Source organism: Lissotriton helveticus, chromosome 5_1 (genome assembly GCF_964261635.1).
Source record: "Lissotriton helveticus chromosome 5_1, aLisHel1.1, whole genome shotgun sequence".
Classification (NCBI taxonomy): domain Eukaryota; kingdom Metazoa; phylum Chordata; class Amphibia; order Caudata; family Salamandridae; genus Lissotriton; species Lissotriton helveticus.
In genome coordinates, this window is record NC_136065.1 from 900,179,464 (window position 1) to 900,203,303 (window position 23,840).

A 23,840-nucleotide genomic window follows, 5' to 3' on the forward strand; every position below is an offset into this window, starting at 1 on the left:
TGATGACATCACTGATGACATCTCAAATGACATCACTGATGACATCACTGATGACATCTCAAATGACATCACTGATGACATCACTGATGACATCTCAAATGACATCACTGATAACATCTCAAATGACATCACTGATGACATCACTGATGACATCTCATTTGACATCAATGGTCACATCACTGATGATATCATTCATGTGACAATACAATGCATCTCCTCACACTTTAATATAACCTCTGTTACACCCAGTGTTAAATACAGAATATAATTTTTTAAACCATTGACACACCAATACTAGTTACTACATACGCACTCACTGATTCCTATGTCTACACACACATTCACTCATTCACCCATACAATCATTCATACATACAATCACTCATCTTTACAACACTATCATATGCACTCATACACCTATACAGACACTCACACTCTGCCACTCATCCATGGAGTTACTCACACACCTAGTCAGTCCTGTAAAGAATCAATCACACTTCCATTTTCGAATCTATACAGTTAAACCTAGAGTACCGTACATTTTCAAATATATACTAACACATTCTTACTCTCTTATACAATCATTGATACAAGAACACATTGATCTGCACAGAGTCACACATCTCCCAGCCAGCCACACACACACTCAGTCTCCCATACAAATACTTGGACAATCAATCAATAACCCATATAGTTACTCATATAGCTACTGATCAACACATGCAGCAGTTTACAGAACAACAGACATAATGATGCACAAATTAAGACAGTTTAGTCACTAACCCATGCACTCAGTGAGACACATTTAATCACTCACTCATACAGTCAGTCACGCACCTACTAAATCTTTTATTTAGACACTTTTACATCTACTCATTTTTCAATATGTAAAACATATTTAAACTTTACAGAAACACACAGTCACTGGATGATGTCATCAGTGATGTCATCAGTGATGTCATTTGAGATGTCATCAGTGATGTCATCAGTGATGTCACTGACCATGTCATGAATTATGTAATATGTGACATGATCAGCAGTGGATTGCGGGTGCGCGATATATAGTTAGTGCAACTAACTATATATGGAATTTCAATGGTTTTGTGTGAGTAAAATAAGGTTTTGTAAATGCTAATTCCTAACTATATATGGTCTATAACCCATGGTTTTTTCAGTGAATATATATATATATATATATATATATATATATATTACCTACTGGCGATAGCCAGTAGGTATATATAGTTAGGATTGTTTTCCATAGGGAAATCGCAACATTCTATTGGGAATAACTTTGGCGCCGGTTGAGGAATCTTCCTGAAATTTTCCTTAACTTTGCCTCGCGGCGCTCCGCTCCTTCCCTGAAAGTGTCGGGGGGATTCGTCAAGCGGGGGCCGAGATAAAAGGGGGTCCCAAAACGTGTTTTCCCCATGTTAATTTCTATAGGGCGGTTGGACTCACTTTTAGCCCGAACGGCTGAATGGTTTTCCACCAAACTTGGCAAAGTTGTAGGGACTGGTAGCCCAATGTGCCTTTGCTATGTCTCAAGATATGTGCTCCAGTGGTTTTTACGAAAATTAACTTTGAAAAAAAATATATTGGGCTACATTGGGCTATATATATGTTAGAGCACAAATGTAGCCCAATGTAGCCCAAAGATGGCCACCAGAGACAAAAAAAATCAAATGTAGCCCAAATATCAGCCAGATGTAGCCCAACTATAGCCCAATGACAGAATGTCCCAGAGTGTTCTAAAGAACAACTAGAGCGCTAACAGTCTTACTTATGACAAAAGTATGGCACACCTGAAGTCATCTTGATTGGAATAAAGTGTTAACACTTGAAACATTTAATTTGCAAAGGAACAAAATGAGGGGGTTCATTTTGCCATAGAAATTATGATTAGTGCTAAAGAAAGAAAAATTAGGGCACATTTTGAGTGACTTCTCAAATCCTCTTATATTTCATTAAAAAACATTCTGATATGCAGTCTCCCAAGATGGCCACCAGAGACAAAAGAGCCCAAATGTAGCCTAAATATCAGCCAGATGTAGCCCAACTATAGCCCAATGACAGAATGTCCCAGAGTGTTCTAAAGAACAACTAGAACGCTAACAGTCTTACTTATGACAAACGTATGGCACACCTGAAGTCATCTTGATTGGAATAAAGTGGTAACACTTAATACATTTAATTTGAAAAGGAACAAAATGAGGGGTTTAATTTTGCCATAGAAATTTTATTACCTACTGGCGATAATCAGTAGGTATATATAGTTAGGATTGTTTTTCATAGGGAAATCGCAACATTCTATTGGGAATAACTTTGGCGCCGGTTGAGGAATCTTCCTGAAATTTTCCTTAACTTTGCCTCGCGGCGCTCCGCTCCTTCCCTGAAAGTTTGGGGGGGATTCGTCAAGCGGGGGCCGAGATAAAATGGGGGTCCCAAAACGTTAATTTCTATAGGGCGGTTGTACTCACTTTTAGCCTGAACGGCTTAATGGTTTTCCACCAAACTTGGCAAAATTGTAGTGACTGGTAGCCCGATGTTCCTTTGCTATGTCTCAAGATATGTGCTCCAGTGGTTTTTACAAAAATTAACTTTGAAAAAATATATATTGGGCTACATTGGGCTATATATATGTTAGAGCCCAAATGTAGCCCAATGTAGCCCAATGTAGCCCAATGTAGCCCAAAGATGGCCACCAGAGACAAAAAAAAACAAATGTAGCCCAAATATCAGCCAGATGTAGTCCAACTATAGCCCAATGACAGAATGTCCCAGAGTGTTCTAAAGAACAACTAGAGCGCTAACAGTCTTACTTATGACAAAAGTATGGCACACCTGAAGTCATCTTGATTGGAATAAAGTGTTAACACTTAAAACATTTAATTTGCAAAAGAACAAAATGAGGGGGTTCATTTTGCCATAGAAATTATGATTAGAGCTGAAGAAAGAAAAATTAGGGCACATTTTGAGTGACTTCTCAAATCCTCTTATATTTCATTAAAAAACATTCTGATATGCAGTCTCCCAAGATGGCCACCAGAGACAAAAGAGCCCAAATGTAGCCCAAATATCAACCAGATGTAGCCCAACTATAGCCCAATGACAAAATGTCCCAGAGTGTTCTAAAGAACAACTAGAACGTTAACAGTCTTACTTATGACAAAAGTATGGCACACCTGAAGTCATCTTGATTGGAAATAAGTGGTAACACTTAATACATTTAATTTGAAAAGGAACAAAATGAGGGGTTTCATTTTGCCATAGAAATGTTATTACCTACTGGCGATAGCCAGTAGGTATATATAGTTAGGATTGTTTTCCATAGGGAAATCGCAACATTCTATTGGGAATAACTTTGGCGCCGGTTGAGGAATCTTCCTGAAATTTTCCTTAACTTTGCCTCGCGGCGTTCCGCTCCTTCCCTAGAAGTTTGGGGGGGATTCATTAAGCGTGGGCCGAGATAAAAGGGGGTCCCAAAACGTGTTTTCCCCATGTTAATTTCCATAGAGCGGTTGGACTCACTTTTAGCATGAACGGCTGAATGGTTTTCCACCAAACGTGGCAAAATTGTATGGACTGGTAGCCCGATGTGCCTTTGCTATGTCTCAAGATATGTGCTCCAGTGATTTTTACGAAAATTAACTTTGAAAAAATATATATTGGGCTACATTGGGCTATATATATGTTAGAGCCCAAATGTAGCCCAATGTAGCCCAATGTAGCCCAAAGATGGCCACCAGAGAAAAAAAAACAAATCTAGCCCAAATATCAGCCAGATGTAGCCCTACTATAGCCCAATGACAGAATGTCCCAGAGTGTTCTAAAGAACAACTAGAGCGCTAACAGTCTTACTTATGACAAAAGTATGGCACACCTGAAGTCATCTTGATTGGAATAAAGTGTTAACACTTAAAACATTTAATTTGCAAAGGAACAAAATGAGGGGGTTCATTTTGCCATAGAAATTATGATTAGTGCTGAAGAAAGAAAAATAGGGCACATTTTGAGTGACTTCTCAAATCCTCTTATATTTCATTAAAAAACATTCTGATATGCAGTCTCCCAAGATGGCCACCAGAGACAAAAGAGCCCAAATGTAGCCCAAATATCCGCCAGATGTAGCCCAACTATAGCCCAATGACAGAATGTCCCAGAGTGTTCTAAAGAACAACTAGAACGCTAACAGTCTTACTTATGACAAAAGTATGGCACACCTGAAGTCATCTTGATTGGAATAAAGTGGTAACACTTAATACATTTAATTTGAAAAGGAACAAAATGAGGGGTTTCATTTTGCCATAGAAATTTTATTACCTACTGGGATAGCCAGTAGGTATATATAGTTAGGATTGTTTTCCATAGGGAAATCGCAACATTCTATTGGGAATAACTTTGGCGCCGGTTGAGGAATCTTCCTGAACTTTTCCTTAACCTTGCCTCGCGGCGCTCCGCTACTTTCCTGAAAGTTTGGGGGGGATTCGTCAAGCGGGGGCCGAGATAAAAGGGGGGTCCCAAAACGTGTTTTCCCCATGTTAATTTCCATAGGGCGGTTGGACTCACTTTTAGCCCGAACGGCTGAATGGTTTTCCACCAAACTTGGCAAAATTGTAGGGACTGGTAGCCCGATTTGCCTTTGCTATGTCTCAAGATATGTGCTCCAGTGGTTTTTACAAAAATTAACTTTGAAAAAATATATATTGGGCTACATTGGGCTATATATATGTTAGAGCCCAAATGTAGCCCAATGTAGCTCAATGTAGTCCAAAGATGGCCACCAGAGACAAAAAAAACAAATGTAGCCCAAATATCAGCCAGATGTAGCCCAACTATAGCCCAATGACAGAATGTCCCAGAGTGTTCTAAAGAACAACTAGAACGCTAACAGTCTTACTTATGACAAAAGTATGGCACACCTGAAGTCATCTTGATTGGAATAAAGTGGTAACACTTAATACATTTAATTTGAAAAGGAACAAAATGAGGGGTTTCATTTTGCCATAGAAATTTTATATATATATATATTCACTGAAAAAACCATAGGTTACACACCAGTTATAGTTAGCTGGAAATTTTACTCGCATAAAACCATTGAAATTCCCACGTTATAGTTAGTTGGACTCACTATAACTTGCATGTCTGCAATGCACTGCTGATGACGTCACATATTACATCACTCATGCATATATTTAAATATTTATACATTACTCGCTAATATATGTATTCACTAAGATACACTTAATAAGCCAGTTAACCAATCTATTTTTTTTTTTTAAACTGAAAAAACCATAGGTTTCAGGCCTTATATAGTTAGGAATTAGCATTTAAAAAACCTTTGAAATTCACTGAAAAAACCATAGGTTTCAGGCCTTATATAGTTAGGAATTAGCATTTAAAAAACCTTTGAAATTCACTGAAAAAACCATAGGTTTCAGGCCTTATATAGTTAGGAATCAGCATTTAAAAAACCTTTGAAATTCACTGAAAAAACCATAGGTTTCAGGCTTTATATAGTTAGGAATTAGCATTTAAAAAAACCTTTGAAATTCACTGAAAAAAACATAGGTTTCAGGAGTTATATAGTTAGGAATTAGTTTTAAAAAAAACTTTGAAATTCACTCAAAAAACTATAAGTTTTAGTGGTGTTATAGTTAGCTGGACATTTTACTCATACAAAACCAATGAAATTGCTCCTATATAGTTAGTTGTACTAACTATATTTCGCGCACCCGCAATCCACTGCTGATGATGTCACATATTAGATCATTCATGACATGGTCAGTGACATCACTGATGACATCTCAAATGACATCACTGATGACATCATCCATGTGACAATCACATACACCTTTTCATACACTATTACAATTTTTCATCACTGTTTGTAAAATACAGAGTATCATATTTAAATCCATTGTCACAGCAATACAAGTATCTAAAAATCCACTCAGTGATTCATAGATGTATACACACATCTAATCACTTACCTATGGATTCACTCATACATGCTGTCAATGAACAATAGAACACTATCAAAAATACTTATACATCTATATCGACATAAACAACAGCACGCATCCTATTCACATATGAAGTCATCCTACTCACTTATGCAAACAATGGATCATACTTACGTATTAACTTAGCAAAACACTTATACAAACACCACTTCTTCTATTCATTTAGATAGTAAGTCATACTTATTGAATTATAAAATCATTATTACAAGTATACAGTTATCCATACAGTCACTCACACAATCATTGTGTCTTATGTATACTTATTTATATACAACAACTGACACATACACTGCCTTTTATTTTTCTAGTTTGTTGGACCTGTACCTTTGAGAAATATATTTGCTCATCACCACACCCATAAAGAGATTCCCTCACCCAAACTGTTAGAACATGTAGTTTTAACTTCATATATCTACTGAATCAACTATTCACACATCTTTGGACAGTCACACACCCCCCACCGAACCACACACACTTTCACACTCCCATACAAATACTCAGTTAACTAATCAATATCTAATATAGACTTTCACATAGCTAGTAACCAACTGTAGAATCAGTTTACACAACAACTGACAAAGTGATACAGATATTCACACAGTTTAGTCACTATCCACTATATTTAGTGAGACATTATAAATTGGTCAAGTAAACAGTGAATTACACTGCTACTAAATCCTCCATCCAAATATTTCTTTATATATATATCCACTCATTCTTCAATGTAAATTGCTATATATATAATGCATATTTAAATAACGAAGCAAACCGCATTCACTGGATGATGTCATCAGTGATGTCATCAGTGATGTCATTTGAGATGTCATCAGTGATGTCACTGACCATGTCATGAATGATCTAATATGTGACATCATCAGCAGTGGATTGCGGGTGCGCGAAATATAGTTAGTACAACTAACTATATAGGAGCAATTTCATTGGTTTTGTATGAGTAAAATGTCCAGCTAACTATAACACCACTAAAACTTATCGTTTTTTGAGTGAATTTCAAAGGTTTTTTTAAAACTAATTCCTAACTATATAACTCCTGAAACCTATGGTTTTTTCAGTGAATATATATATATATATATATATATATATATATATATATATATATATATATATATCATTCAGCAAAATTGTTTCAATATAGAAAGAAACACGCCGCACACTGCTCCATAGGTTAGATTCTTTGGTTTATTTTCTGTAGGATCCCCACCTACGCGTTTCGGACAACAATCTGTCCCTGGTCACGGTACAGATTGTTGTCCGAAACGCGTAGGTGGGGATCCTACAGAAAATAAACCAAAGAATCTAACCTATGGAGCAGTGTGCGGCGTGTTTCTTTCTATATTGAAACAATTTTGCTGAATGGTATCCTGCGAGGGTGTCCTGAACCTCGCCGCCGGCACCAGCTACAGAGCTCCTCTCACTATTGGGACATTTGCTCATTCATATATATATATATATATATATATATATATACATATATATTCACTGAAAAAACCATAGGTTTCAGGCGTTATATAGTTAGGAATCAGCATTTAAAAAACCTTTGAAATTCACTGAAAAAACCATAGGTTTCAGGCTTTATATAGTTAGGAATTAGCATTTAAAAAAACCTTTGAAATTTACTGAAAATATATATATATTGATGTTAAAGTTAGGTCTTGGAATAATATAGTAACTAAAGATTAAAAACACAGATGCACTGAAATTCACCAGTTTTACTTTACTGACCTAACCATAACTGGTCTCCTCATGATGCACTCCTAATGACCACGCATATCTCACTCATGACATTAAATGACATCATTGATGACATCACTGATGACTTTTCAAATTACATCACTGATCACTTCTCTGATAACATCATCCAAGCTACCACTTATCAATTAGAAACAGTGTAGTCCTGAGACGTTTTCTTCAGTGTGGCAAAGATTATATGGTGCACACTTTATTGAACTGTGGATTTGTAAGTGCAGGGAGTAACTTATTAAAGCAAGGGAGAGAATGAGTGCAACTAGTGTAGGCTACAATTGAACATTTTAAAGAGGATGTTCCTTAATTTAAAAGCCTGTTACCAAAACTATGTGCAAAATATTAATGCTTCTCCTCAGAATCCATTATTCACATGAGTATTTCTGTGTACATGCAGACATTAAAGAGTTGTCATAAAGCACTATAGACATTTTCTATTGAATCTGGAGATATATAAAATGCAGATATTTATTTCCCAAAATTCAGTGCAAAGTCTGAGAACTGATACATTGTTGTAGATTGAAAAATCTATTGGTGAATCAGTTACATACTGTTTAGGTCACAGTATGATTTTAAGCATTGTTAAAAAGGAGAACGCCATTTTACTCATTCCGAAATATGTGAACCATGGTTTTAGACTAGAAGACCATGCTTGGTCCGGTGGGAGTATGCCGGGATCTCAGGGGAGCTGCTGTGAATCCCAGGGAGTATTGTGGAACCAATGGTACAATTTGTTTGTTTTTTCTTATTTTGAACCCAGGGTGGTCACTCTCTCACCCCCGCACAGAGACCAAGAGGGTAAGGGTACTTTTTTTTTATAAACTAAGGACAAGGGGACCAAGTTCCCAAGTCCTGAAATGGGGTCTGCAACCTTTCTGTTGATGTGGCCAGCCAAAAAGATTGCTCGGTCACGCAGGACTGATTTCTATCCCTTGGGATTGAAGAGGCCGGCAGGTAAAAAAAATGCACTCGCAGCCAATTAGAATGGTTTATTTTTTTTAATTTGCCAGTGAACTGTGGAACCAATCATCTTGTTATCACTATATTTTGACCTTTCATTTTTCAAAAAGACTGAACACATTTACACCAAAATTCAAGCTTTCTGAGTAAATATCTAGCTTTCTGACAAATTTGGTGTAATTCTGTGCAGCTGTTTTCCCTGTATCACGTTCCAAAATTCTGATGGAACATTGATCTATCTTATAACTAACTACACAATGGCGTAGTTATACCTAAGTCAGTTTCCATAGGAACTGCTTTTTTTTTGGTAGTAACAATGGTACAGTTTGACAAATCTTCACAAACTTTTCGCAAACATTTTTCATCTATCTCAGTTCCTTCTAGAAATGTTTTGCGTAATCCATCAAGCAGGGGCTAAGTGAAAGGGGAATTCTAAAACACTTTTTTATGCAAACAGTTTTCCAGAGGAAAAATTGGATGATACAAAAAATATGGAAGAGCAGAATGACACTGTTAGACCTGGCACCTTGGCGTGAGTTTCCCTTCCACTTTTTGTTGTGCCTCAAATGTTTTGCTGGTGTCTGCTACTCAGGGCACTGCGCCACGGCCAACCCGTGCCGCAGTGCAAGTGCTCCCTACTATAAAGTGTACATGTGATTGATGTCCATGATTGGTTCATTGGATTTACTGTTAGTCCCTAGTAAAGTGCACCAGGAGTGCCAGGGCTTGTGAATGCCAACACTGCTAGTGGGCCTGCAGCGCTGGTTGCGCCACCCACAGAAGCAGCCTTAAAATGTGTCTAGGGTCTGCCATTGCAGAACCTGCGTGCAGTCTGGTACTGTCATGCTGGCTGGGCAAGTGCACACACTTGCCCACCCCTAAACCTTCCCTTAACTTCATATTAGTCACCCCTATGGTAGGCCTGAGGGCAGGGTGCATTGTAAGTGTAAGGTAGAACATGCCCTAATGTGTGTGGCATGTTCTAATAGTGAATTACTGCCAAATTCGTTTTTCACTATTGCAAGGCTACCAGTTCCCTTTAGGCCAGATGGGCTGCTGGAATTATTACACTCTATAATCCCAGCAGGCTCAGGGAACATGGTAGAAATTAATGTTTAGTATGCCTGAACTCAGAATAATAAAATACTTCTTTTAGTAAAGTTTATTTTAATATCCTGTGTTTGCAAATGCTACTTTTAGAAAGTTAGCATTTGCTGGCCTAACCATTTCAGCCCGCCTCTGCTTGGATGTGGATCTGACTGTCTGGTGTGTGTGAGTGACAGGGCTGGGAGTTGACAGGTAGTGAATAGCCAGATGACACCTTAGTGGGTGGTGGGAGTTTCCCCTGAATGATGCATCAGGCTGTGCTCTGCCACCACAATGCTGGCTCCGCCCTCCTGGGGAGCGACTGATGACTCAGCCTGCACCTGGCCCAGGAAGGACCGAAGCTTGTCAACAAAGTGCTCAAGCTGCCTCTGTCTTCACAATGCCGGCTCCGCCCCCCTGGGGAGCGGCTGATGTGCCTGCCCTCACACTGCATGCAGAAGCCAGAAGTACCCACAACAAGTGCTCAGAGACTGGAGCAGTTATGCAGAGGCCCCCCTGGCTTGCTAGAACAAAAGAAACTGGGTATAAAAGAAGGAGCCCTGCTCCTTGTAAATTAGATCCTGTTTGTGCTACAGAAGAAACTCTGCCCGAAGAGAAGGACCTGGAAGGACTACAAGGAGGAGTGCTGACTCTGGCCTGTGTCTGGTGCCTTGCTGCCAAAGGAGAGGAAGAGAAAAGCCTACAAGAGACTTTTACTTTATTTTTTTACTTTGTGCCAAACTCTGCTGAGAGATCTCCAAGGGCTTGCTGTTGAACTTGCCCCCTGACCAGCGCTCCAGGAACAGTGAGCGCTACCTTCCCTGACTAAGGCATCAGCTGTGTGTGCTGCTTATCGCTGCAGCGCTGACTGAGGAAGACGAGAGCATCAAGCCCCCCTGCACACCGTGACCGTGGGTGAGCAGATCGCCATAACAACGTGAAGCCCAGCCCGCCGCTGGCCTGAACACCGTGACGGCATCTGCACCTGGCCCCACGAGAGCAAAGTAACGGAGGACCCATCCGGTCCAAGCACAGAAGTCTACTGGGCTCAAGCGCCGTAGAATCCCCCGCAAAGACGGACTGCCGCCCTTTGTCCTCTCCCTCGAACAGCGTCCTGTCATCTGCCCCGCTGAGCGGAGCACCATCGCGACCGGCACTTTGGCTGGGTACGTCCCGCACTTGGGGACCGTACTGCCACTGCGCCACACCTAGCTGCCGCCGTCAGGACCAAAGTGAACCCTGAGAAGGGGGCCTGTGACCCCATCGAGCACCGCCGCCCGCCCGGGAAGCAACGCGACGTGGGACAGCTCCCCTTGAAGCCGTCCGCTTCAGAAGCCCAAGGTACTGTGTTCTTTGTCCTCACGGTGCGAGCGTCCTGCGACCTGAGCTCGCACCGCGCTGCCTGCTTCACAGCGCGAGCCGCCTCTGAAACCGAGGCTCGCACTGCTCCTGGTCCGCGAGGCCCACGCGGGAAGCGTGAGCTTTGGCCGGCCGGGCCCGATCTCCTCTCTGAAGCGAGCGGAGACAGCGGAACGCGCATTGAGGCGCTACAAGACACTGAACCTTGCTGAACTTGGGCAGAAGGTCCAAAAGATTGCTTATTGCTAAAAGAGAACTGTGGCAACTTGAAACTAAGTAAACTGGAACCGCTATTGAGAGTTTGAAGACTGTATTTACAAGCCTGCTTGAAATTATATAAAGAACATATATTTTTACAAATACAGTTTGGTGTCATTGTGTGGTGGGTTGGTTGTGACGGTGTAATATTGCAAATGTTTAACCCTATGTGCCCCAGAGATTAGCCTAAGACTGCTTAAGCCACACTACCTAGAGGGTAAGCAGAGGTTGTCTTGAAGGTAACCCTCAGCCCTGACGGGGAAGAGAGAGTCCCTGCTTGTCGCCAGTGCTGCACTGCGCCAACGAGAGACTCCCCCTTCCTACAGACACCGAGCAGCAGATTTTGTAAAATCTCATGCAAGTCAGTGCAGCAGGCAAAAAAGCTGCACTGCATTGCACGAGAAGAGAGCAGGACAGCACCAGAAATATGGCACTCTCCTCCTCTCTCCCTAGCACTGGTACTGAAATTAGCTGCCGTGCACCACAAACACACTTTTGCACCATAGCGCAAGGGTGTCTCAGTGAGTCCAGCATAGGTTTTGTACTGGAAGGATAGCCTTCCAGTACTAAATACTATGCTTAGACTAACTTTAAACCGTTTTCTACTTTGTATGTGTGCTATACAGTGGAGCACACATACAAAGTCGGAAAAGAAAGGAGAAATTAAAGCATTTATCCTTCATACCGCCTTCTTGAATTGGGTGAAATTTTTGGACGCTAAACTCGGTCTACGACCTTGTGAGGGTACTCCCTCCTCACACCCCGGGAGCCAGCACAGGAATCATGTACTTCCCCAGTACTCCAGCGGGACCTAGTGCTACTCCCTCTGAATTCCACGAGACTACAACGGGATCAGAACAACAATATTAAAAAAATGAAGAATGTGAGGTTAGGACCCATGGGTGGTGGTTCTCTCTAATAGGACTTGGCCATCTGCGAGGAGTTGACCACAGGTGGCCAGACTATGTTGCCAACTGCCCGCCATGCACGACCAAGGGCTGGAGATGAGGCCCTGAATTCACCTCCCTGCCACGAAGGGTGGTGGGTTTGCTGCAAGCATATTGTTATAACATTAAAAAACATAAACATTCAATAAGAAAATCAAAGGTTAAATTGGAGTATTAGTGAGGTCGGTAGTAAAATTTTAACTTACGTTAACAAAACCTTCCCTCAAATGACAAGTGATCACACAGGCTACATCCATGCACTGGGGAAGTTGTCCACTGGGCCTGTTGCATAGGCCATGCCCTACTACTAACCTGCTGCAGGAAACCAACCCCACTGCGCAGTGGTGAAGCATATCTTGAGTGCAACAAATCCTCTTTTCTTTTAATATTCTTTAAGATTAGTGAAGCCTGTGCGCAATTTGTGATTCTTGAAACCCCAAGGAAAGCCCAGTGAATCCATGGAAGGGCTAAGATTTGTGATTCTGACAGGAGATTTGTGAATCCCATTATAAGAATAAGTGTTTCAACATTAATTTTAATTCCTCAGGATCCTCATGAGTCCTCTCCACAAGGGTCAGGAGATCAGAGTAGACTTAGTCTGTGCCCCTATGCCTTTTTTGTTTTCATTTTTCATAACACTGTGCTCAGTACACAATGCTGGGTATGGCAGCTGCGTCATACTGTTTCTGTGATGGCCAGCCAATCAGAGCAGGGTGAATGCACAAATCTTAGCAGGATACGGGATTCTGCAATGAAGGAATTTGCAACGCTCAACTTGCACATTAGTGGGCTGTTTTACATTGACGGGAGGTGGGAGCAGCTAAAAATGTCACTAGAATTTGAAAATCAGCCATTTTTCCCACTCAGAAACAACTAGAGGCACCGTATTTGGGCATTGTGTGCTCTAGTTTTACAAAGCCACTTGCATATAATACAATGCTGGGTATGGCAGCTGCGTCATACTGTTTCTGTGATGGCCAGCCAATCAGAGCAGGGTGAATGCACAAATCTTAGCAGGATACGGGATTCTGCAATGAAGGAATTTGCAACGCTCAACTTGCACATTAGTGGGCTGTTTTACATTGACGGGAGGTGGGAGCAGCTAAAAATGTCACTAGAATTTGAAAATCAGCCATTTTTCCCACTCAGAAACAACTAGAGGAACCGTATTTGGGCATTGTGTGCTCTAGTTTTACAAAGCCACTTGCATATAATAGGGAATGCTATGCGGACGAGGCAGCTCTAGGCCATTCTGTTTTCTTGCACAAGCTCCTTCATTCTGTTTTAATATGTGCAAAGCTATTTCTTACAATTTAAAACCTATAATTCTTGAATTTGAATGGGTGCACTCACACTTGAATTCTCAATCAATCTGCACATTATTGGGCTGTGCTACTTTGACAGGAGGTGGGAGCAGCTAACAGTTTCACTAGAATTCAGAAATCGCCCATTTTTCCCTCTCAGGGATAACTAGAGGTGTTATATTTGGGCAGCGTGTGCTCTAGTTGTTAAGGGCCACATGCATATAACGGCGATGCTGCGCTAATGCATGCAGCAGGCACACCACTGACGCAACAAAGGCAAGCCCGTTGCCTCCCAGAAGGTAAATTTGCCTATCTGTTATAGTAGGGAATTCCAATGTAGTCTTGCCCTGATGAAAAACGTGTTGTACGTGTCCCATCTCTTCTACTTTAACATATGTACCTCTGTCCTCAATGTGGTTTCCAAATAAAACCTCCACCATGAGATGAGGGAACCTCCTTCACTCCGATGATTAAGAAAAGTAATGTGCAGCTCTCTGAAGCTGACGTTAATATCCACTCACTGTTTGTGCCACAAATGTGGCTCCCTAAGACGTCCAACCCCACCATTGCCATTGCCATTCCTAATAGATACAAAAAATATTACAAATAGACCTCCTAAGTGGCAGGGGAGGAGGGCTAGACTTAGTTTATAAAGATGACTGCCAGACTATTCTGCTGTATGGATTTGTAGGAGCAGAAGCGATGGGCTTCTGCATTACCATGACTCCTCAACAATCATCGGCCGGGGTACTAATTTATAGACCCCTGAGCCCTGCAGGTCCATTTCTTAAATCCCTGGGCAATGCCCTGGCACATCTAGCACTTAGATATGCTCATTTTATAATTTGGAGGATCTCAATTTACACATGGATAATATGAAGGACAGTTAGGTGGAGACGCTACAGGATACCATGACATCTTTGGAACGTATCCAACATGTGTTCAGCCAGACACATCAAGTAGGTCATGTGCTTGATCAAGTGTTTTCCTGTGTCACTTTGCAAACAGGAGACCCCATTTCTCAAGTTTGGATGGATCACTAACTATTTAAATTCTCTTGGCCGACCCTAAAAAAAGCACAGCCTCTGACGATCAGGGCCCGATGCACCACAAGACCTTTTCATAAAGTCCAGCCAGTGGAGTAAATGCGCTCCTTGGAATAAAGTGCCCCACTCTGTCTCATGTGAGGATGAAATCAGCTTCCTTGAAAAATGGATTCATGATACTACTGATAAAGTAGCTCAGGTCATCCAACGTATACCTTGCAAAAATAAGCTGTTTAGCCCATAGTCCACAGACACTCTCAAGGTAGAAAAGAAGCAGTGTAAAACCTTGGAAAGACAATCGAGGAAAGAATACAATACTAATTACAAGGAAGTTTATAAAGCAACTCTCAAAAAACATTATTCTTATCATAACTCAATTGGATAAAAGCTTGTGGGAGCAGAAAACAAAGCAAGGGAAATCTTTTACGTTGTTAAAAACTTTATGTGCAGCCCGAAAATATGAAAAACCCTGGTCAAATCCATTGACAACTACTTTTTAGAAAAAGACCACACTGTTGACTCACCGCAAACATTGTGGGAAGCCTTTAACATGGTGGTCCCGGGTGAGGCTATCTCTCTGATAGCGGGCTCCAAAACAGACAAGCTAAAAGACATCTCCGATATAGAGCAGGAGATTTATCGTCTCGAGCAGGACGTTAATTCTGATCCGTCACCGGATGCGCTGCATACCCTACGTCTCCGACAGGACGAAAACAGGGCGCTGGTCACTGACCGCACTAAACTACTGGGACAAGACAGACTCAGCCGACTTTACGACTGGGGAGATAAGGCGGGAGAGGAGTTGGCCTAACGGCTAGGGCACTCGACCTCGGACCTGGGGATCTGGATTCGAGTCTCGGTAACGACGCCAAAACCTCCTGTGAATCTGGGCAAATCACTTAATCTCCCCGTGCCTAAAATGAATGTGTATCCTCATGTAACGTAACTGGTAATATGTAAAGCGCTCTGATACCTGATTCGGTTCGGGTCTAGTTTGCGCTATATAAAACTCAGCAAAAAAAAAAGGCGGTGAAATTAATCGCTTGGCTGGATAAAAAAGAACATGCCAGTAAACTTGTCCTGGAACTAAGTGCCACTGAGGGATCCCCCATCACAGATCCCCAAGCATAGTCGACCACTTTGCAACTCACTTCCATACAGTCTACAGCTCCGTAGCGCCATATACCGAGAGTTACTCTTCTGAACTCCTAAGAGATATCTCCCTCCCAGTGCTATCGGATGGTGACCGGGCATTTATGGATAGCGCCGTCACCGTTGATTAAATAGCAACTGCAATCCGCGCACTTCACTCTTTCACGGCTCTTGGCCCAAACGGTATCCCGATCGAACTCTACAAGCTCCGCCCAGACAAATTAGCCCCATAACTGAAATCTATGTTCAAACACAGCCTAGAACAAGGGTCACTCCCCCTGGATCAAAGAATTGCAACCATTGTTGCAATTCACAAGGAATGGAAACCCAAAACAGACTGCGCCTCCTATCACCCTAGTTTGTTGCTCAATGCAGAACCCAAAATCTTGGCCAAAGTGCTTGCAAACAGGCTGCTCACGGTAATTAGAAATCTGGTACATTCGGATCAATCAGAGTTTATGCTCAAGAGAAACACTGCTTTGAACCTGCGCAGAGTCCATGGGGTCTTGGGCAGGGCGCCGATGATCCGTGAAGATGCTGTCATTGTCTCCCTTGACACCACTATGGCTTTTGACACAGTTGAATGGCCTTACCTCCTTGCGGTACTCACAAAGTTGGGATTTGGACCGGGCTTCAGCCAATGGGTGCGCTTGCTGTACAGCTTCTCTATGGCCCAGGTAGTTGTGAACAATAAAAAAATCAGACACCTTTTTACTTAGCCGTGGGACCCGTCAGGGATGTCCACTCTCTCCCTTGTTATTCGCCCTGGCCCTCGAGCCCCTCACGGCTTGGATTCTTCAGGACGTAATGATTCGAGGTCTGTGGTGGTTGGCAGGTTGTGAGGATCATATCTCTCTGTATGCCGATGATATCCTCTTATATCTTGCATTCCCTAAACGGTCCCTCATTGCCGTATTTGACATCCTGCCCATCTTTGGCAGGTACTCCAGATTCTGTATTAATTGGCAGAAATCTCTCCTATAGGTCCTCTGTGGTGACACCCCTCCCCCGATACCCCGAAACTGCTCCATACCAATTGTTTCAGAAGGTTTCAAACACCTGGGTATATTTATCTCAATTGATAGCTCACTCCGATTCGCCCTTAACCTTGTTACCCCGCTGCAAAAGCTCAAACGTGATATTACAAACTGGAAATCACTTCCACTCTCTTTGTTGGGAAAGGCTGTCCTTTTTTAAAATGATGTCTCTGCCCCGCCTCCCTTATGTCCTCCAGGACTTGGCCGACCCTGTCCCAAATTCATATTTTAAAGAAATAGAGGGGCTCCAGCGGGACCTTCTTTGGGATGGGAGACCACGTATCGCTTTACCAAAACCTACGCTCAGCTGGTACGATGGGGTATCGGCTTGCCCGACATCAAGAAATATTATTGGGCAGCACATCGTATAGCAATTAATCATGGCATCTATGGGCGGTTCGACGACCCAGGATTTAATATGGACAGCTGGATCCTTCCAAATGGAACATACACCGAAGCCCTATACTCTAAACCAAACAGGTAACCACACAGTCAAAATCTGGTATTCGGTGACTGCATCTTTAGGCTGGAGCAATAGACTGACTCCTGCCATGACTTTATGGGACTCCCAGAAGCTGGGCGACCTGAGCAACTCCAAGTGCTTTGACAGATGGGATCTCATTGGTATCTCCTATATTAGAGACCTTTGGGACAAAAACGATGTGAAGACCTTTGACACCCTTCAGCCTCAGTACAAAATGGCGGAGTCGGAGTGTTTTTGCTACTTGCAAATCCGACACGCACTGCAAACAGGATTGACCCGTGACTCCTCCCCTCCTGACTATTCCCCATTAGAGGACAGACTACTCGACGTCCACCTACCTGAAAAGGCAATTTCGCTGACTTACAGAAAACGTATTAACATCATGGACGATCCCCTACTGCCCCTACGAGAGAAATGGGTTGGAGACGGGGTCGAATTAGATGACGACAACTGGCAGACAGCAGTCTCCTTCCCCAAAACCGTAGCCATCCCAGCACGTCTCCACCTGGTGCAATTAAAAATACTGCATAGAGTTTACATTACAGGTCCCCAATTGACACACATGGGTGGTCCATCAGATGGGTCCTGCAGGAGGGGGTGAACCCGCACGGGCATGTTTATCCACATCATATGGCACTGCGACCCAATCAAGGAGTATTGGCGCAGAATTCACGAAATAATGAGTGAAACACTGGAAATTGAAATTACACCTGAGGCCCCTAGATGCCTTCTCAACATTTGGGAACCCACCGACCTTAATACACATGCCATACAATGGGTCATGCTGGGCTGCATGATCGCTAAGAGAAACATTGCTCAACTCTGGGGGGGCGCGGCATGCCCCTAAAGTTGCGGATTGGGAGAAAGATCTTGAATGGTGCATGTTGAGGGAAAAGACAGTGAACGCAGCCTGGGGATGTCCCCAAAAATAGTCTAAGATTTGGGCTTCATGGAATGATTATCGGGGCAATATATGCACTCCTCCCTGTACCCGTGATTGTGATGATCCCCCTCCCCGTGATTTCCACACTTTATCCTATTGTGTCTAAATAATGAGTGAAACACTGGAAATTGAAATTACACCTGAGGCCCCTAGATGCCTTCTCAACATCTGGGAACCCACCGACCTTAATACACACGCCATACAATGAGTCACGCTGGGCTGCATGATCACTAAGAGAAACATTGCTCAACTCTGGGGGGCGCCGCATGCTCCTAAAGTTGCGGATTGGGAGAAAGATCTTGAATGGTGCATGTTGAGGGAAAAGACAGCGAACGCATCCTGGGGGTGTCCCCGAAAATGGTCTAAGATTTGGGCTTCATGGAATGATTATCAGGGCAATATATGCTCTCCCCCTGTACCCCTGATTGTGATGATCCCCCCTCCCTGTGATTTCCACACTTTACCCTATTGTGTCTGTATGTATCTTGATTTCCCTGTGCTCCCTGTTATTGACCTATGCGGAATTGTACCTCTATGTCGAGTATGTTTAATAAAAAGATTTATTAAAAAAAACTTTATGTCCCCAGAGGCCTTCACCAGATCCCAATATCCTTCAGTGGACTGGGACGAACAGCTAGTGACCTAGTTTCAAAACAAGATCTTAATCATTCAAGCCAGTCTGTCCTCTGGCTTCCAGGTAGAAGAGGGTTTGGTGGACATAATGCAATCCAGTACAATCACCTCAATTAAAGTTGCACTCCTTAGCTTCCACATATCCCTATGGAGAGCTCTGTAACAATCATACACAACCTTAAATCTGGGTTTCCCTCAGACCCTTGCCCCATCAATCTGCTTGATTGGGGGCATTCAGCATCAACCCTCTGGCCAATAAGGTGCTCCATGCTTCGTTATTGATAGCTACTGTACCCCTCTCCTGGAAACAGGCTAAAATATTGCATCTGCTAAAGAAACCATCAACAGACCTAGCATACCAATTTAACTATAGGCCTATAGCTCTACTCCAGCCCAATCTAAAGTGCTGGAAAAGCATGTTAATCAGCAGCTCTAAATTTACCTGGAAACCAACAACCTGCTCCATCCTAGCCATTCTGGTTTTTGACTCAACTTCAGTACAGAGACTGCGCTAATGGAGGTAACAGAATACATTAGAGGCACCCTGGATGCCGGTGGAAAGGCAGTGCTGATCATGTTAGATTGGTCAGCTGTCTTTGATATGGTTCCCCACTCCAGACATTTAGCACAACTCCAATCCATTGGGAGAGTGGGTCAAGTCTTGGACTAGCTTGCCTCCTTTCTAAAAGCTAGAAGTCAGGAGGTTTAGATCCGTCCTTTCTCCTCAAAGTCCTGTCAGCTAACAGTGGGGTTGCTCAGGGCTCTGCCCTTAACCCAACACTATTTAACGTGTATCTCACTCCACCTGCCTAGATAGAAAAAGCCCTGGGGACTAAAGTTATATCATATACTGATGAGACTCAGCTGTTGTTCTTGTGTGGCAAAGAGAAGAGATCTCGGGCGAATCTCTTAAATTCTGCCTGACAGTGGTATTCCACTTGTTGGCCTTACACCAACGAAAGTGAAACACAGACAAAACCGAAATTCTATTCTTTGGTAACACTCCTCCAGAAACACAGCAGACTTGTTTGCATGAAGATACCCCCAGGCCCACAGGGGAGTACAGATAAGAACCTTGGGAAGTCAAATTTGATAACTGTCTGTCCTTCCAACCACAAATCAAATTAGTGGTAGGCACATGTTTTGGACTACTGCACTCACTAAAAACATTTTTGCAGTTTCTCTCATTTATGGCAATAAAAACGGTTATCCAGGCACTGATAACTTCCAGACTAGACCATAGAAATGCCCTCTGTCTGTGACTGCCCAAATACCTGATTGAAAAACTTCAGTTCTGAATATGGCAGTTCACAGTCTTCTGAATCGTCCTTCAAGAATGAATGTATCTCTGCACCTATGCGCCCTCCACTGGCCCCAACAGGGCTAACAACCGTGTTCAAAGCATTAGTGTTGGTTCACAAGCCACCTTACCACACAGGTGTGGGTTACCTCAGAACAAGACACAACTTCTATGTTCCTTCAAGAAATCTGCAGTCTGGCAATAGCCTTCAAATTAGGATCCACAAGATTTGCCGCTCTAGCTGGGTAACGTTTGTTCTCCATTCTTGGACCAGTAGCATGGAACAAGCTCCCCCAAGACCTCCACGCAGTGGAAGCTATCTCAGTGTTCAAAAAAAGGTGAAAACCTGGCTTTTCATGCAGGAATAGACGACATGACCATACCCTCCACTGTGATCTTGAGGAAAGCACCGGAACATTCCCTGGAGTAGCATTTCATTCATTCACTGAAGCATAAGATCTCTAGTGCAAATGTGTGGCTTTATTTTGTAAATGAGATTTGTGAATATGGGATGGATCTGCAAATTAACTGTCCAGATAACTCTATAATGTAACCTTTTCATGCTTAGATCAGGACTAGGGTGTGCGAAATTAGTATAACAGCAAATTTTCACCGAAATTATACAATATTACATGTAATTACAAAAAATTAAAATCCCTCATTTTGCCCTATATTTTACTGTGTAATGAATATTCACATCAATTTTTCGAGCAGAAATGCATTTAAATGGATCATCCTGAGCAATATATTGCTCACGTTGTGTTGTTCCCATGCATTTACTCATAATTTTAATAATGCGAAGTACAGTAATGGTAGGAATTTCGTGCAACAAACGTAACACAAAATTACATGAATTACGCCAACGTACTTTCAGTTTCGCTCAAGTCCAATCTGAACATATTTTAAGTTCTAATTTCTTGAAAACTAATAAATGGATTCACACTAAGCAAATGCACTTCCTTGATTCCTTGAGCAAAGCTGTACTCACATGCCAAGTTTGGTGTATTTCTGTTCAGCTATTTTTCCTGTTTCAAGGAGCAAACAATTCTATGGGGATTAATATGGAAAATGTCATTTTTGGCATTTCCTCACTTTTTTAGCCTGCTCTTGATGCATATGGAGTAAGTAACAAATATACCCCACTGACATTATGCAGGAAGGGGACATTTAATCAAAACAAATGCTCCTTTAAATTCTTGGAAGTCGATGTAGACATCTGCAAACATTAAAAATAAACTATCCCATTAGCCAGGATGGGTTAGAGGAGTGGATCTAAACCCTCAGTTCTTGGCCAAGTCAGTCTGGTATTACCCCCAAATGCCTCCCCAGCCATTATGCAGGAGGGTGGTCATTTATAAATATACTATTCTTAATCCTCTAGCGCCCTCCAGCGCAAGTCGTGGTTTCGACTTGCGTTGTAATGGACGCGTTGTTAAAGCCTTGCGGAGTAAAGTCCGCGTGGTAAAGGATGTTTCCCCATTTATCAATGCCTTTCAGAAAGTCTGGAGATTTTAAGACTCTAGTACCATCATAGGCGATATGGTGACACAGGTGAAGGGCAATGAATAGCTTCCCCCTCTGCAGATCTATGTTGTTTGTTGCTTTAGCATACTTTTTAATAGCATTTGCGAATATCATGAGATTTCAAACAAAAAATTATACAACAACCCCCTGCCCTTAAGTAAGTTGTGAAGGAGTGTGGGATAGCAAACACACCCATTACCCTTGGGGCAAGCACGAGGGACATACCACCCCTGACTTTTGACAAGTGTTGGATTAAGGATGGATAATAACACAACTCCTCACCTTGATCAACGGTAGTTGCAAAGGATGGGGCAGTTGAATCAAAAATATTTCTGCCATTGTGGAAGGTGGGAGTTTACAAAAAGAAAAAGAAAAACAGAAGTGGTAAAGGTGATAACAAAAATGCCCCCTTGGACTTTGGAAAGGTGAGGAGAAACACAAACTACAGATCCTTGGGTAAGGCGAGGGTGGGGAAAAAATACATGCCCCATGATGAAGCAGGTTGAGGGAGGGGCACATATGCACCCCCGATCCTTGGGCAAGGTGGTGACAGAGAAAACATACACCCACCCTTGAGCCAGGCAGGTAAGCTTATGACCCCTAATACAGATGGGTAAGTGCAGGGTAAAGCAACACTTGGCCATCGCAAAAGGGAAATGCATATATCACTCTCCTCCACTCTAGACTAAGGCATGGAGCAAAGAAAGACACCTACAACAAAAACAAAAAATACATTTGCCGAAAAAAATGAAATTCGAGGTGAGATATGATTGATGGTGGTGTGGTAGCAGATACAGCACAACAACTTAAAATACCTCAGATTAATAACTAATGGTAGGATCTTTACCTTAGCTTCGACGTTCCCACTCTAATCATCTTCAGTCAACCTTAAGTCCACCAACAAAAAGCATTGTCTCCAATGTGAACATATGCCCACACACACAATACCAATGTCCACACACACAAAGCACATTCATAATTGTACAATAACGATAATACTCTCATTTCCACATTTCACGAGTGATGGTGGGATGGGGCTATTTGCAAATCCTTAACCCTCAGCTCTCTCATGGCCCCGCTCAGTCATCCGTAGGTGCTACTACGACAGAGACTATCTGACATCTCATGTTTACCTTTTATAGGTGATGATGTACTGTGGAGCAGGTCATCCACAGTTAGAAGTGCCGGAAGCCTGCCATGCTCCTCCCTTCTGTTGACATTTACAACACCAGCAGCTTATACACACCAGTACTGACATAAAAAGCTTACTACAAACCATAATATCTGGTGAGGTGGTTTATAAAAGTTAATTTAAGTGGGGGATCTAAGAGATCAGCAGAGTTGTAGGGGTGTGTGCCACCATGATTCAAAGCCCTCCATCACCTGGAAGTCTACACAGGCCTACAGAGAATTCTTCCTTAGATGCACACAGACACACAGACATGCGCTCAAGAGGAAATGCACACGCGCATGCAGCCTTACTGTGCTCGAACTTGGCCTTGATTTTCATATTGGACTCCTTCTTCTCCACGCTCCGGTCCCACTCATACCAGCGCCTCAGCTGCTCCTCCCGCATCTTGTAGAAAAGGATCTGCTTCTGCTCCTCGTTCAACTCGGCCAGGAGGTCAGGGTCAATGTACATATCTCGCAGAATCTGCTGCAGCATAGTGGCTCAAGACGCCCTTCCCAATTGCAACCAGTATTGTTCAGACACCTTGAAGACAATATGACACAAGCCTACCAAAGTCTGCCCAGGCACCCTCTCGGGGTTCCAACTTCCTGACGTCCACTCAGTAAGTTGTCCGTCTTCTCTCTCTCCTGCTTTACCAAGGACAACACTATTAAACCACAAGTGGAAGCGACTGGCCTCAGGTGCAGTCAGGTGCAGCGAACGAAAAGGATGCGCGAGAGCCAAGGTATTTAAGGCAGCAGCACGGATGGAGAGGAAGGAGGAGGGCTTGAGAGCCCGCCAGTAAATAATAGCAGGCCTCAGTATGGCTGAACAATACCCACTTCGGTAA

General features: G+C 42.6%; 1 protein-coding gene across 1 annotated transcript in view; it reads right to left on the reverse strand.

Annotated features, from left to right (window-relative positions):
• Positions 1-23,485, reverse strand: part of SH2D4B (SH2 domain containing 4B) — a 1,011,831-nt gene extending 988,346 nt beyond the window's left edge. The window contains exon 1 of the mRNA XM_078643357.1: positions 23,364-23,485. Coding sequence (XP_078499483.1) covers positions 23,364-23,485 — 122 coding nt within the window. The remainder of the gene's footprint in view (positions 1-23,363) is intronic.
• Between the last annotated feature and the right edge of the window lie 355 nt (positions 23,486-23,840).